This window comes from Sceloporus occidentalis, unplaced genomic scaffold (assembly GCF_023333645.1).
Source record: "Sceloporus occidentalis isolate IW3139 unplaced genomic scaffold, rSceOcc1.0.p SCAF_136, whole genome shotgun sequence".
NCBI classification, from domain to species: domain Eukaryota; kingdom Metazoa; phylum Chordata; class Lepidosauria; order Squamata; family Phrynosomatidae; genus Sceloporus; species Sceloporus occidentalis.
Window position 1 is genome coordinate 2,005,910 of NW_028317116.1, and position 16,515 is coordinate 2,022,424.

At 37.7% G+C, this 16,515-nt stretch overlaps 1 protein-coding gene across 1 annotated transcript in view; it reads right to left on the reverse strand.

The window, feature by feature from the left end:
* Nucleotides 1-13,162: 13,162 nt before the first annotated feature.
* The window catches only part of LOC149281308 (contactin-associated protein-like 5), a 105,921-nt gene continuing 102,568 nt past the window's right edge, over nt 13,163-16,515 (reverse strand). The window contains exons 23-24 of the mRNA XM_089499492.1: nt 14,594-14,665; nt 13,163-13,359 (exon numbers count right to left, since the gene is read on the reverse strand). Of these exons, the coding sequence (XP_089355618.1) occupies nt 13,163-13,359; nt 14,594-14,665 (269 nt within the window). The remainder of the gene's footprint in view (nt 13,360-14,593; nt 14,666-16,515) is intronic.

Here is a 16,515-nt window from a genome sequence, read left to right on the forward strand (position 1 = left end):
ACTTGGCTTCTGACATGGTCAAGCAAACACAAGTGAAAGGTGAGGAAAGAAAGAAAGAGAGAGAGAGAGAGAGAGAGAGAGAGAGAGAGAGAGAGAGAGAGAGAGAAAGAGAGAGAAAGAGAGAGAGAAAGAGAGAGAGATACAGAGATACAGAGAGAGAGAGAGAGAGAGAGAGAGAAGTTGGATTGGGTTTATGATAAAATAGAAAAGGCCCCCATGGACTAAGAGGGTCAAGTGGACAGGGGTAGAGGTCAGCAAAAAAATGGAAGCATGCCAGACACGAATGACGTCCAAAACAACTTGCGGAATCAATAAGATTTCAAGCAAGGCCACCCCACGGGTGCTCAAAACTGCCCTATGGACCCCATGACACTCACTAACTCGCTCATACCCCATAACAATGGTTTGGGTCTAAAATATTATTAACTTTGTAACCAATGTTCATAGAATAAGATTTAGAGTTAGATATGATTTCAAGTCCTCAGGACCCATCAGGTTACATCTGAAGAAGGGACATCTGAGGCTTCGCTGGGCAGGCTCTCCTTCTTGGTGGTCCACTTTAAACCTGGAATTAAAATACTTAGAAAGTGAACATATTTAGTGGGAAGACCTTGAGTGAGCTAAACTGTATCTTAATGAGTACATTCTGTTGCAGGGTTGGTAGTATTGCTGGTTAATGCGTATTTAATGAAAGCAATACGTTTGATGTTCTACCTCCATGGATTAGAGTGGATTTTAATGTAAGTGACATGTTTATGTAGTCAGTCTCTCTGTGGGTTCCAGGGAATTTTAATGAACGTGTCATATTTAATGGTCATGGAATCAGTAGATTAATAGGTATTCTAATGAAATGGAGTATTTTGCAGTTTGGAGAAGATCTGTTTAAGTGTTTAAGCAAAATGTAAAGAATTAAATTCATTTTATAATCTCCTCTCATATGGCATGTGTTAGATTAGAATGGATCTTGTGTTTAAGTAACAAGCGATGGTTCCGGCTTTGAAAAAAATAAAAACAGCAGAGCATTCTGGTTCACAGTGTACCCCCAAAATTTTGGGGCTCAGTTGCAAACTCTATTGGGAAAGAGAAGGATGCTTGGTACAATATTTAAATGAAGCCGTAGAATCGATGAGTTGGGAAGACTTCCTCCATCTGCACTTTTGTACATTTAAATAATTTGTGGCTATGATCTTCTGTCTTTGTATACCAAACTGTCCCTCCTTATCTTCGTTGGCATCCCCCGTTCCTCAGTTATATCACACTGACCCATCTTCAATCATTCTTCTCAATAACATCCCTCCCAAGTGTCCCTGATTAGTTTGGACAATCCTTCAGAATGTTTGCTGGGTATGAGGGTATCGCAGGGTTCTACAGCCCCAACAGCCCCGATAATGTGTATAGAAACAGCAGGACATTTTTTAGTCATTTGAAATATTGGGAGGCAGGTAAAGACGTTGTCCCATTTTTTATATTCAGTACCCCTTGTGCCCATTAATCTCTCTACTTTATTCTCCTCTATAAGTCCATCAACCTCTTGCCATCGTTCAAGGTCCTTGGTCTTCTAACATAGAAGTCAAGAAGCAACAGGAACCCTGTGTCATTCTAGTAGGCCAACCTGTGAGGTACTTTCTGGAATGGCGGTGGTTGAGTTGAAGCAACTCTAGTTCATGAAGCTTGGAGTCAACTTATCTCATCTTTCGGAGTTCTTTTGATTTAGTCCAGTTGAAGCCCTTTAACTCGATGTCTACCTGAACGAACCTCAAATTTCCATAAATAGATGAGTAGCTATGATTTTCATAGAAGCTTCCTGCAAGTTGGCAGTCAAGTCGGACCGGCCTGAATGTTTATTTGGCAGTCCAGTTGAATATTGTCTCCTTGACCCGCCATATTCCTATCACTTTTTTTTTTGTGTCAGACAGGGAAATGGAGATTTATGAGAATTTTAAACTCCAATCTCCCCCCAAAAAAAATTTTGTCGAGAAAAGCCTCGGAAACCTCTGGCCCAGTAAGTATGCTTAATGCTCGTTACACGTAACATCAAGCACTGATAAGAGAATTTGGAAAGAAAACTTGTGTACCCAGAGGTAAAAAAAAAAAAAAGGTATCAAGATTACAGATATTGGGCAATGAATTATTCAAGCTATGAATGCATCCATTTCCTCCAAATTACTTTCACTGATTTATTCCAGTTTAAAACCAGAACAGGAGACAGGAGGGGAGGATTTTTAAGATATTAGGAAGATCATTATCATTAGCGACTAATTCGTTCTTTGTCAGAAATCTGATGGAAACCATAAAAAATAGCCAGGGCGAGCAAAAAAAAAAAAAAGAAAAAAAGAAATTCTCTTCCCTTATGTTTACCTCGGGCAGCAGACAACCTTCCCTCGGTATTTTCACAAGTAATTGCTTTTTTGTTATTTTAAAATTTTAGGGGGAAACAATTATAAGAAGGTGTGGAAGGCATGCTAATGTCAGGCTACATGATGAAGCCAATTACAGGAGCATTAAGGCTCCTTCTACGCAGCGGAGAATCGGCGACAGCCGCTAATATATGTAAGATGATTCGTTACGTGATGGGACTTTAGCTCTTCGAGGCTTCTAGCAATGAGCCAAGAAAGGAGAAAGATAAGAATATTCACTAAAAGTTCATTAGTCCAGTTACAAAGATATCTCTCGCGCCTATACATCGTTCTTTGTCTTACATCGGCGGGCATGGCCGCTGACATGGGGTGTTTGAGGCTAGCGCCAAATGAATTCAAAATTTAAAGCGGTAAGAGGAGAAGTGGGCGGGGAATGGGGCGGGGAATGGGGTTGGGATTGGGGCGTGTCCCATTCCGCACGACGTGGAGATTCTACGCATACATCATTATTTAGTGAATCGAGTTGTAAGATATAGGATTGGGGGAAAGAGATGGATCTGATTCAGCGGGGAGAGCTGCTGAGGAAGCCCTGACGTGCGTAAGAATGTTATTTTACTGCGTAGTCTAGAAATACTTGCAGACGTTGTGAATTTTATAACATTGCGGTCAACTTTGAGACCTCATTAACTTGCAGATCCCGCCAGCAATAAATGCGTTAATACAGATGGCTGCGCTTTACTGTTTGGGGGGAAAAAAGCAAATTTTTTGTTGTTGTAAAGAAATAATTAATGCACTTCGGTATATATTTCATCTCCTATCATGTTACCGTCATTGTAGTCTGAATATTTTGTCGTATTTTGTCACAATAAACTCCGCACTAAAACGCAAATTTACGAGCAGTCCAAAGCATTTAGCGTCTTAAAAACGTGAAGACTGTAATTTCTCCTTCAAGTTTATTGAACAACTTGATTTAACTGTAACCGAGCTGTGGATTAAATTATATTGTTGCGTGAAACCCGGGCTTAATGTGATCTATATTGTTACAGATAAATGTATTCTCTGCCTTCAAGCTTACTCGCTTCATTTTAAAACACATATTTACTATTTCCAGAGCGCGGCAGGCAATTGGCCCTTTAATTTATAGGAGCGTTTATTTTCCTCGGAAAGTTTGAGAGGTAATTCACAAAAATATTAGTCGTTTTGCATTTTCCAGAATGCTATAAAGAATGCTATGAATTGTACAGATGAAAGAGGGTTCTCTGGAGTCGAAAGTGGAATAAAGTTGTTCTATTAAAGGAGAATTTTAATTGAACTGTTGAAATAGTGTATATCACATTGGTCGGGGAGGGCTGTAAGTCCCCAAACTTTTGGAGCCTCATTACGCCTTGACTTGCCGGCCTGCATACACATTGGAACACAGGAGTGATGGGAGTGATAAAGGGCCATTGGAACACAGGAGTGATGGGAGTGATAAAGGGCCATTGGAACACAGGAGTGATGGGAGTGATAAAGGGCCATTGGAACACAGGAGTGATGGGAGTGATAAAGGGCCATTGGAACACAGGAGTGATGGGAGTGATAAAGGGCCATTGGAACCCAGGAGTGATGGGAGTGATAAAGGGCCATTGGAACCCAGGAGTGATGGGAGTGATAAAGGGCCATTGGAACACAGGAGTGATGGGAATGATAAAGGGCCATTGGAACGCAGGAGTGATGGGAGTGATAAAATAGTAATAATAATAATAATAATAATAACAATAATATGCCTGGCTTATTACGTGAGCATAAAAACAAAATGTGCAGCCAAGCAGATCCAGCCGTCGGCCGCACTCACTTTGTCAGACGGCAGCTGGCCTTAAAGTGCCAGACCCGCCTCAAAATTCCCAGTCCGGATCTGCCCAGGGCGATTGCACGGCTGTGCTGGAAACTGGTCGGATTCCTTGGAAAGTTATCATTCTCCCGAAGTAATACCTGCAACATTTGTTTGCGACTTGCTAACAACGACAGCTTCCGATATCTAATTACTGCATATATTCCGATATTGGAAAAGCTGTGGAAAGAGGTGAAAGGTGCGCATGTTGGCCGCTCGTTTTTCTAAATCTCTGTTATTTTTGTCGCTTGGCGCTATGACAACAGTAACTGCGTGGGACGCTCATGAATATGCATCGGTGAATAGGGAACCAGATGCGTGAATTCTCAGCTTTTCCATTTAATGCCCATTATGTCTTTACTTAAAATGATTAAACTTCACGAAGCTCTTACAGTCAAAATAAATTACGGGACTACAGTGAAAAAGAAAGCGGTGAACGGAAGCGTTTGTTTCATCGTCTTGGGATAAATAGATTGGTGCCATCATGTATCTGTACAAATGCAGATGATGATATATTACTCATTACAAAACGTCCATGTGAAAGGGAAAACTCCATTCTCTTGGAATAAAGTGAACTTAAAACATAGAAAATAGAATATTCACTGAAAGTTTATACCCGAAAGAAACAGGAAACAGGAAACAGGAAACAAAGTAACGCAGTGAATTAAAGGTGGGGATTTATAGACATTCGATTTCGACCACGTCTGGGTATATTCTCTATACATAAAGACCACAGAGTTTCTTAGAAGGTTTATTGAAGTCTGTTGGGCATTTTGTTACATCATCGACCGGTATATCTTGACCCCTAATTTCACTAAAACAGTAAGAGCAGTAAAGATAAGGAATTCACTCTATACATGTACTGTGAAGTATGAGTGATCTCTCCAATGAAGATATTGATTAAGCTTTAGGGGTAAGGTTAGAGGCAGGGCTTTAACATGAATTTTCATGCCACTTTACATATAACCTACTGATTTTATTTGCCCCGTTTAATTTATAAAGCCGTTCCCTGCTGTTTCTATACACATTATCGGGGCTTTTAGGGCTATAGAACCCTGCGATCCCCTCATACCCAGCAAACATTCTGACCTCCTAGAAAAGAGGGGCATCGGGGAGGAGAGAGGGGCATCGGGGGAGGAAAGAGGGGCATCAGAGGAGGAAAGAGGGGCATCAGTGGATGTTAGACAGAGGGGTTAGGGGGACAAAACTTACTGCCTCTCCTCACCAGAGAACCTTGTGAGATACTCAAATAGTTTTTTTCGTTGGTTACATTAATTCTGTAGGATACCTTCATGTTCATCCCAAACTCCCTTAAATTCCTTTACCATGTTTTCTGGAAGTCTGTCCCAGGTACAGCATCTACTACCCTTTCTATAAAGTAGAATTTCCACGTTACCCCTTTGCCTTCCGTCTTCTAACATTAAGTCCTGTCCTCTAGTTCTGGGGTCCTCTTCTTTTTTTAAAGTATTTCCCCCTTGGGCTCTCTTAATATATATCTCCCACCTCCATTCACCCTTCTAGGGTATACGTATTAAAGCTTGTAAGTCTTTTTTCTTATTTTTTTTACCAGTCAGCGATATAATTGTTTGAACTCTTTTTCTCTTGGCGTTGACATGACTTCTGATGGATTGGAATCATTATTCTTGTTTTCATCAGTATGATCACGAGAAGAAAATTGCATCGTGTCACTGAAATAGCAGGCGCCCGTTCTCCTTAATGTTCCGCAATATATTTCATGAAAAGTGTTATATGATTAACAAAATTAAAAACATCAGATTTAGATATTCCTGCTTGTACGGATTTGAACGCGGTAGAACATTTTGATTGAATCAATCCGCTAAACGTGTAATATCTGGATAATACTGTTGTAATGATACATAATGTTTTCTCCGTCTCGGAAATAAATCAGAGCTCTAGATTGAAATCTAATTTCATTTTCCTGTTCCGAAGACCCAAAATCTTGTATTTATGAGTCGTTTGCCTAATTGCTAATAAATGAGCAAAAAAAAATAAAAAATAAAGGATACAAACTCTCCCAAAAACTTTTTTTGGCCATTTTTCAAGAATTGTTACAAAAGTCCTTTTATCTGGCTTTTAAGTTTTAACCCCTTAAGGACAATGGGCGGCCCCTAAACCCATTGAAAACGTTGTCATTAAGGGGTTAAAGTGTCACCTATAATGTGGAGGGGGGGTCATTGTTTACAGGATACTGATAATTGTTTCCCATGTTTTGAAGATACCGATACAGTTTATTATAACCTCTATCCTGGACTTAAACCACAACAATGACATCAACCACCCTCATCGTCCAAAAAATAAATAAATGCCTTTTTAACCTCAGGCATGGAGATGCAGGGGAGTTTGGACACCGAGGAGACTTTTCGAGGTAAAGCCATGGCTTGATTCGGGAGATCATCGTACCCCCCCAAATCCACATTTTGGAATGATACGTAAAGATCTCCTCTTTTTTCTCTAAATAGTATCTAGTTCAAATATATATACTGTATATATACATGTTTTATGTGAGAGAGAGAGAGGGGAAAAAATACACATTTTTTATGATTTAAAATACGTTTCATTTTTATTCTGCTGGTTTATATATATATTAATTTTATTATACAATAGAAATTTGTTCAAATTCTGGAAAAAAAAATTACAGGATATGAGCATTATTTTTCAATTTTATTCTAGATAAAAAAACAGTATATATATTTATTTTTTAAATTGGCTTGGGTTTTATGTTTTGTATGTTTTATATATTTTTTTCCATTCTATTTCACATTGAAGAGTAGTCTAGTGAATGCCATGGCTCGGTTCCATGTTTTGTTGGCCTTTAACCTATAGGCATATCTATTTGTGAAGGACATGGCAGAGGGCTTCTTGTAAGTTGTTAAAGATAACGGAGGAAAAATATCCTACGAATAATAATGTTGAGAGATTCCCCCCCCCCATACTCGGTACCATTTTGTTTAGGTGAAGGACATATGGAAATTGTCGAGAAGCAATTTGTATACCCGGCTTCACTATCTCCATGAGTTGTAAAAGCTTCTGTTGAACAAGGCAAAGTGTTTTGAATGTCAATGTCATGCAGCCTTTTAACCGTGATTAAACACATGTCATTGTAAAGCCCAGAACCGCTTGAGGTCAAAATACTTGACCTTCAGAAAGGCTGAAAGAGAAATTCTGTAATATTCAATTTATTTCAGGAAAAATAAGCTGAAACATCTCATTTTGTTCAACCTACCTGATTGATCGGACTCTTTGATGCCTTCAGGGCTTGAAATGATTTATATCTGTTTGTACATATTACAAGCAAATTAAAGAAAAAATGATAAATTGTTTTTTTTTAATACAATGAAAATATTTTTTATGTGATTTATATTTTGTGGAATATAAATGTTACAGTTTGACAGAAGCGCCAGTATGGCAAGGGGACAATGAGTGTGTAGAATGAAATGTATTCTGTATGTATTTATTGATATATATATATAGTATTAAATTACACTAATGGCTGGGTTTTAATAAAGTATTTTAAAATATTTTTCTAGGTGAAATTGCTCTTATAAGGGATCTTATTTGGAGTCTCCAAGATGCCGTGTTTATTAAAAATTGTAACAAAAAATAATGGAAATATTCCTAAAACTGGCAGGCTGAATGCAAAAAAAAGAAAATTGTCAAACTTTATATTTCCGATCTGAGTAAGGCAAACTTTATATATATAAAAAAAAACCTCTTAAGCTGTTCTTAACATTTTTTTGGGTGCAATCTACTAAATTAAAACTCTCTGAAAGAGTTACGAGCGGCTCGTTGGAACGGGGGAACATTTCATGCTCTATTTCTGCAAAACACTATCACACAACTAATTATTCACCTTTATAAAATATTAAACCCATAAATCGTCCCCTGTTAAATAACTTCATAAATGATCACGTTAGGCTCATGGATTTTTTTTTTATTTGCATTAGTTTTCCAGTGTCTCTCGATATTATTATTAATAATGCATTATCGCAGATGGTTGATTAAAGGCCCGTGAGCTATCTGAATTGGTTTCAAAAAGCTCAGAAATGTAACACACAAAGCTTGGATCCATTAAGCATCTCTTATGTACCACGATGGAAAGCAAACAGCATACAGAAAGTTATTCTTCGCATTCAGCACTAAAACCTAATAGCTATTTAACCTTCCTCTTTGTATATTGGGCATTTTCTTCTCAATTTGCGGCCAGCCATTAGATATATATATATATATAGGATTGAGAAGTAGCATAAAACTCCCTTTATCTGCAGACACGGAGCCGCCGTTGCTGTCAGTCATGTGATATTTTGGGCGACTTTCCCGGCTCAAACACCGCACTGAGCTGATGCTTTATGACAATGCTTATGAAGTCCGTTCCTCCATAGACTTTCATTAGTCAGACAGTCCGACTGGATGATTAAGACTGAGCCATTCTATTGTTTCCCACGGGCAGTATGATAAGGAGTCGGGGTATTTGTCTAGTAGATTGGGGCTCAGATAACAGAGTGATAACTCATATGTAGCTGGCTCAAAACATTATATTATGGGGGAAAAACTAAAACTATTTAAAGAAAAAAAAAAACAGTATTTTTGAAATAAAATATTTTAAATCTGATATTAGGAATATAACTTTACAGTTTCCTGGTGTATTTTTTATGGTTCTTGTTGCTTGTGGTGAGAATTGCTGAGCAGTAGAGATATTTCTACATAGCAAAGTGTCGGATATATATATATATATATATATATATATGTCCTTTAGAATCTACGAAGCCTTCATCTTTCTGCAACCAAATGACTTAACAATGTGTCCAAGAGGCGTGAAGTCAAAACTCTGCGTTAGACAATAAAGGCCAGACGTGTTTTGTGGTCATTAGCTTGGATTATACATTAAATCCATTACTATCGTTAAATCATTATCTATATTACTCATGGAAGCTACCGGATGAATCCCAAACACTCAGCTATACCCGATATAATCATAACTCTTTCACTCAAATTCATACAAAAACTTTTTTTTTTATTAAATATACATTATTTACAAGGTTCATATGTCTGTACAACAATAACAGTAAAAAAAACCAAGAAGAATTATTTTCTGCCGAAACACGTTCCATGGTCTGAATATTTCGTTTGCACTGAAGGAAAGAATCATTTTCTAGGGAAATAGATATTTCCACAATATTATTGATACATTTTAACAAATAAACACCTTATTCCTTTTGAATCCCAGACATGCAAGCAGTACCCGAGCCAGATACCCCACAGGCACTGGAAGGGTTAAAACTGTGTTTCCCCTCTTTGATACGCAGTATAGCACAATTATAATTTGGTTTCTATTAGGTTAAGTGACTTCTACTGTGTTAGAACTCTACTATTTGTACTGTTTAGTCCAACGAAGCAGCAAATATGCTATTTTCTGTGTGTGTCTAAGGCTAATTCATGACAATCTGGCTGAATATATAGTTGCTGCTGATGGTGATCTTTCTAAAATAAGCAGTCTGGCATGGAAAGAGTTAAAAAGAAATCTCTTTAGTTTTGTAACAATGTATCAATATTGAAAAGTACTTTTTTCAGATACTTTTCTGCTTTTTCTGTGACTTAAAACAAGTGATGGCAAAAAGACAACTTCCCTAAATAGCACAACAGGAAAAAACAGGGAAAATGTCAAATATATTAAAAAAAAAATGTTTTATATATGAATTAGGATTATGGATATTTGATGTGTAACAGTTCCTCTTTAAGACGCTTAGAAATGTAGTTAGCAGATGACTTACAATTTGGGAGAATCTACATTTCCACCCATTTGCTGCCAACACACTAATCTTTAATAGATGTAAGGAAGCCTACTTTACAGAGAGGGTGGTAGATAAGTGGAACAGTTTCCCAGCAGAGGTGGTAGAGGGTATTAAACATGCATGGGATAGGCATATGGCTCCTGAATCTATGACGAGACCAACGACTGATTAAGGTTTGAGTCATTACAGCAGGAGAAACGGGCGACTAGACGGGGGCTAAATGGGGCCGGCAGGTTCTAGGTTTTCATGTTAATAGGTGGAAAACTCCACCATTTTTTTGATCCACAAATATGTCATTAGAAGGAAGGGATTTAATATAATGTTCTCTGTAATAAATGAACTATACTGGTCTTTCTCCTTTCGGGGGTTAATAAAATTTTCTTTATCACGTTCTTTATTTTAGAAGAATTGTTGCATTTTTTAAATGTTTCTGTTCTGTTTTAACCTCTGCAGAACGAAGCAGAATTTTAAGAAATGGCCACTAACAGCTTTAAGCGTTTTTGATATTTCATTTTTTTTAAATTCACAGACATTTTTAAATCGGATCCTCGATTCAGCCAAAGGCCGCTGTAAAAATAGCAAACGTCAGTCCGAGCGAGTCGACGCGAAACCATCTGCTGCTACGATTGTTTAAAGTCTCAGCTTTGCATGTCCTGTGCGCGTAAACCTCTTAAAACCTTGTTACGTTATCAGAAGTAATACGCTTTGAAGGCAAGCACAAGGTGCGGTGGGGGTCAGCGTGCCCTCGGCTACAACTCCTCAGAAATAGGGCTTGATTTGAAAGAAAATCTAATTTTTTATTTTTTTTCCTTCCTTGCAGCGCTTAAAAACAAAATTTAGATTCTCAACAAATAGTGAAAACTATATTCTGATTCCCTCCAAATCATTTAAATAATATATTCATTGTTTCAATCAGTAATTCAGGAAAATACCATATTTTGAATATATATATTAAATATAAGAAATATAAATGATTTCTCCTTTATACTAGACTTGTGCATACATTTTAAGGACATTTGCCAATTTCTTTAATTCTTACAAATTTCTGAAAATGAGGAAGAATCCCAACTAAACACTTTCTCTGACGCTCTCTCTTAATGTCTCCTTACCGTCTCCACCAACCGTTTCCGTGTCCCTGTCTCCTTTTCTACAGCTTCGTTTCTAGTCTTGCCTCTTCTTGTTCCTCACTTCTTCTGTCTTCTTCCTTCTTTCTTGGTTCGCTTCTCCCCGCTATCCGTGTTTCTGCACTTCTTTTTCTCCGCAAATCTGTCTTGGAGCACTTCTGCTGTGGAAGTGCCCCAGGAGGCCTGGACCGGATGGCGGTGAGAAGAGGACCAAGAAAGAATGCAGAAGAAAGTAGCGGCAAAAAACCAGAAGAAGAAAGACAAGAAGCAGCGCTGCGTACACAGAAGCGATCAGCGAGACATTGACAGAGAGCGTAAGAGAAAGTGAGAGTGTGTAAGAGAGAGAGAGAGTGGGAGAGGAGAGAGTGCGAGTGAGGGTGAATAGAAAATTTTTGTCAAAACCGAAAGGGCAGGAAACTAAATTTGTTCTCGGAAAACAAGTGGACCAAAATTTCAACAAATATTATTTTGTTCATGTGCACAAGTCTACTTTATATTATACATTTTCTGTTTTATCTATACTTATTGGAGTAAGTTCTAATAATCTAAAATAAATATTTTGTTCTAGAATTTTCTATAGAATTTTTTCTGCATTTTTAATATATTTATTGTCTTTTGCTTGGTCACAAACAATTTTAATGTCCTTTACTAGAATTTTCTTGCCTCGCTCCTCTTGCCAGTTTCTAAAACAAAAACTACTCGATCAAGATGGGGGATAAGTAACTTTTTGAATAAGATAAAAAATAAAAGGCATTATTGGAAAAAATAGGGTATGTTAAACATAAACATCAGCTTGCTTTGCTAGGAGTGTTATATGGAAATGTATAAGGACAACGCTATTGTAAGGCAAGAGACATAAGACACTTATTATTTGAGTTGTAGCTTGGGATATATTGCTCTGAAACTAAAAAAAAATTTGTTTAAGATTACAAATTTGATGTAAATAATTAAATCATTAAACTGGACCCATTTTCATGGAATTAGTCCAAAAAGTGTGTGGGTTTTTTTCAACCACTTCAGAAAAATTAAGGAATTTGAGTGGAAAAAAAAGTGAAATAAGATTTAAATCCATTAGATTGTACTTTCAATTATCCATTTAAATACCGTGTTGTAGTTATTTGTATCTGGATTACTAAATAAAAGTTATTAGTTATTTAGAACTAAATGTAAAATATCATCGGGCTGATTGTAATTAAAAAAAATTCAATAATCATAAAAATGTAATTCAGTTGGTTACTTTACAAAGTTGGAAATTCTATTAAGATATTTTATGAAGGTTTTTGAAATATTTGTCGGTCTGGGAAAGCAAAATACTTCATGCTACAACTACAATGTACGGTGAAAACGATTGAACAAAGTGATCTATTCAAGCAGCAATTAGTCGTTGGGATTTAGAGCGTATTAACAAAATCTGAATACAAGAACATTTTTTGCATGTCTGATGTTCGCATACCTGAATTACTAAGTATTTGTTTTTTGTAAGTATATGGAACAAATCAATAAAATCGATGTTATATCTGGTGTTTCAATGGCTTCATATCTAATGTAATCAAGTTGTGTTAATTGGTTTAAAAACTGTGCCGTAGAAGACTCACCAAGAGAAAAATACTTTTTCTCCGGAACGGGAGAATAGGTCTGGTGAGATAATATTTTTAATATTTTTTTAAGAATATTTTTTATATGGTAAAGGTTTGATACAATTTTTTTTTTATTCGTTCTGAGACCGCAGATCACACCTATCCCATTAGAGGAATGAGACCATCCAAACGCAGCTTGGAACCATGCGCGTAAGGGTGTCCAATTTTGTCCTGTAACATAGGGCAGACGGCGACCTCAACTGCAGCCATATCCGTGAAGCATTTGACCGGCGAGAATAAGGCTACGCTGTGCTCCAGGACTGTGTTTAAGTTCTTTCCAGAGGAAAACAATGTAAAGATTTAGCTAAAAAGAGCAACGAAAAATAATAATAATAATATATTTATAGAATATAAAGAAAGTCTATCAGATAAAATACTCCTTTTTACACTCGCTAACTGCGTTCTGCAAGTCCATCTCGTTCCGGAAGGAGTTCTCCATGCTCCCGGGATACTCTTTCTCCTTGGATTGGTTTTTTCGATGAGTCTCTTTGTGTTGGTGAATAATTTTTAGCATTATCGCCACAATGCAGAATATGATAAATATCGTCACTGCGATGACACCTGGAAGAAAAAAATTAAGTAACATGGAATCAAGGCCAGGGCTTCGACGTAAATGTTTAGCTTAGGAGCCGAAGCTCCTAAGGGTTGGTTTGGAGGGTCAAGGATTTAATTGGAAATCAGTCCATTAATACCACGGAGATCTTGACACCTGAACTTATGGGGAGTGTAAGGATATGACGTCACATTCCGACCTTCTGTGCGATGAAGACCCATAGTGGGTGAGCTATGGTAGGTCTAGAGGGCAGCTTGGGTTGCTGCCATTGGAACAGCTTATGACAGTGACCCCCATAAATACACCATTGATTTCGGGACATAAAAGTGGGTATTCTCCCATATTTACGCTTATTATCCAGAAGATGTTGAGAAAATCACATCAAAATCCAACTTTCATTCTGGTAAAAACATACTATTTCACCATTAAATTAAAGTAGAAATGTTTGTTATCGCTATCATATAACAGAAAGCCCCAAATTCACTTTTTATAGGGACGACTAACGTCGGCGAAAGGCCTGGCTCTCTGAATCGCATCTGAGAACGCCGGCACGCGCCCGTCTCGATATAATGCGCGTTGTTACGGCTTCCTTGTTACAACCGTGAAAAGATCGAAAAGGTTACAACGCAACTGGACTGCAATGATAGATTGCTTGTCAGCACCAGGCAATAAGGAAAGATAAGCTGTTCTGAAAACGTCTGGCCTAGAACAAAGGCAATTGATGAGATATATAACAGAGTTCAGGATGTAAAATGGAAGTGACAGAGCAGACCATGAAATCTAAAGAAACTCAACTCAACTAAGTTTCTAGGATTTCCAAACAAAGCAGATACTTCAGGAATGAAGACGTTAATTAAAATCTCATAAGAGCCAAGTCAACAGAATTCCAGAAAAATCCTAATTAATAAATTCAGATTTTTTCTTTTCATAGAATCTTTAATGAGCCCCTTTATATAATTGAAGGTGAATCGCTGATCAAACAATTTAAATGTCACCCTAATGTGAGGATATGGATCCAAATCCGTCATCCTTTGGTGAACTCAACAAACATTATTCCACGCCATAGGTGCGCTTTTAATTATTTCAGTATATCGGGGAAACGTTGTATCGTTGTGCTCTGTTGCCCAGTTACAGAGCATGCATCATGCAGCGTGGAAGGGAATAGAACATCCCAGTTACATCAAAAAACTTCAACGTAAAGAAAAAAAAGATAGAAGTGAAGTACAAATATCACCGTATTACCTCCTATGACAGCCGAATCACTTTTTACTGCGTTTGTCAGAGGCTCGTGATCATCAGTCTTTCCAAAGGAATCTGAAAACAAGAGAACACACGAATGAAGTTCATAGTTAGATCCGCCATTATTATGATCTCATGGCAGCTTTAACACAACTGTACATCATGGAATTTAATGGAAAGCAAACCAGAACCTACAGCTGAAAAACAAAACTTGGAAGAAACCCAACTGAGACTCATTTGGAGTAGGTATACAGTACCTCGCGTCCTACAACAGAACCGAGAAGAGCTCAATGGACCATTATCTCAGCTGGACACACTACTCAATTAGTAAGAAAGTATAGCCTTGAGGTCTATTCACTGAATTGTTGAGTGATCAGTTGAGTTAAAGGTAACCTCAACTGATCAAGCTTGACTAAGGTTCCATGCACTCACATGCTAATGTTCGCAAAACAACTTTCAATGTTACATTTTGTTAGTTTTAGGCGAGGGTGTGCAAATATAATGAATCCATGCATATTGTACATTTATATATGTAGGAGGTATTCACCCAACTAACTATATAAACTTTAATGGAAAACTGACCATAAAAAGTTTTAGTATGAAGGCATAACCTAGGGGTCTATTCACTAAAATATTGAGTGGTCAGTTATGTTAACGGTCAACCTGAAGGTTGCATGCCTATGTGAGATCTTAGCAAGGGCACACAACATATTGGGTAAGTATCAGGCAATGGGATGCAGCCTGAATGGGAACTTGCCTATCCTCGCCTGAATCTCATAAAATTACACCCACCCTCATACACAAAGACAATAATGTAATCATTCTATGGAAAGGGACTCTCAAATCAATGAATATTGCAAGTTGCAACTGGCAAAGTATTTTGTAAAATTTATACCCGTCAGTGTAATTAGTGGCACAGGGCAAATCGAGGCAGAATTATGTGTCTATGTGTTTCACAAAGTAACCTCCATGGTTTGCCAGCCAGCTGCTTTCCAAACAAAATATGGCCACCTCCCAGTTCTTAATCCCTATTTTTCTCGTAAAGGCTTCATTTTAGGCTCGCTGTTGATTACCAGTATAGCCATTGTATCTGTGCACAATGAGCAGTGTGGAATTTATGACACTTAGTTTTGGAAATGTGTCCATAAAGGCTGATGAACATTTGCAAATGATACCCATTACTAAACGCATTAACAGTTACTGGCGCGCAATTATAGAAAGCGCTCAGGAATTACTCATTTACATATATTGCTACACAATTTGGTATCTTACAAAAAAAAAAAGACATTTAATTAATCAGTTCGCTCCTCAGTTTGTCACAGACAATAATCATTTTTGGCAATTAGTAATCTGCAAGGCACATCAGTAAACCAAAGGAAAAATATGCATTTTGTAACTGATGCGGTCGCAAGTATTTAGATTTATGCCTCGCTTTCATTTATTCACAAAGAACAAATGGCCACCAAAGACTACAATCTGGGTGAATTTATGGAGCCCTTAGAAACCAAAATATGTTGGGGTGCTTGTATCAACTGCAGCTGCTGAAAGGGTTAATTACATGTAAACTAAGAAACACACTGCTAAGGGTTTTTTAATAGCAAGATACAATGTAGCGCAGATACATTTAAGAGAAATCTGTAAATCACCCATCCCACGTGCTTTGAGGAGCCTCCTAGACTGATGGAGGATTGAAGCAGCTGGTTAATCGGTGCAGATGTAATGTAAGAAAGAGTTACTTTACTGAGAGGGTGGTGGATAAGCGCAATAGCCTCCCAGCAGAAGTGGTAGAGGGTAATACAGTGAGGGTATTAAACATGCATGGGATAGACATACGGCTCCTGAATCTAAGACGAGACCAACGACTGATTGAGTCTTTACAGCAGGAAAAATGGGCTGTCTAGATGGGGCCGAATGGGGCCAATCTG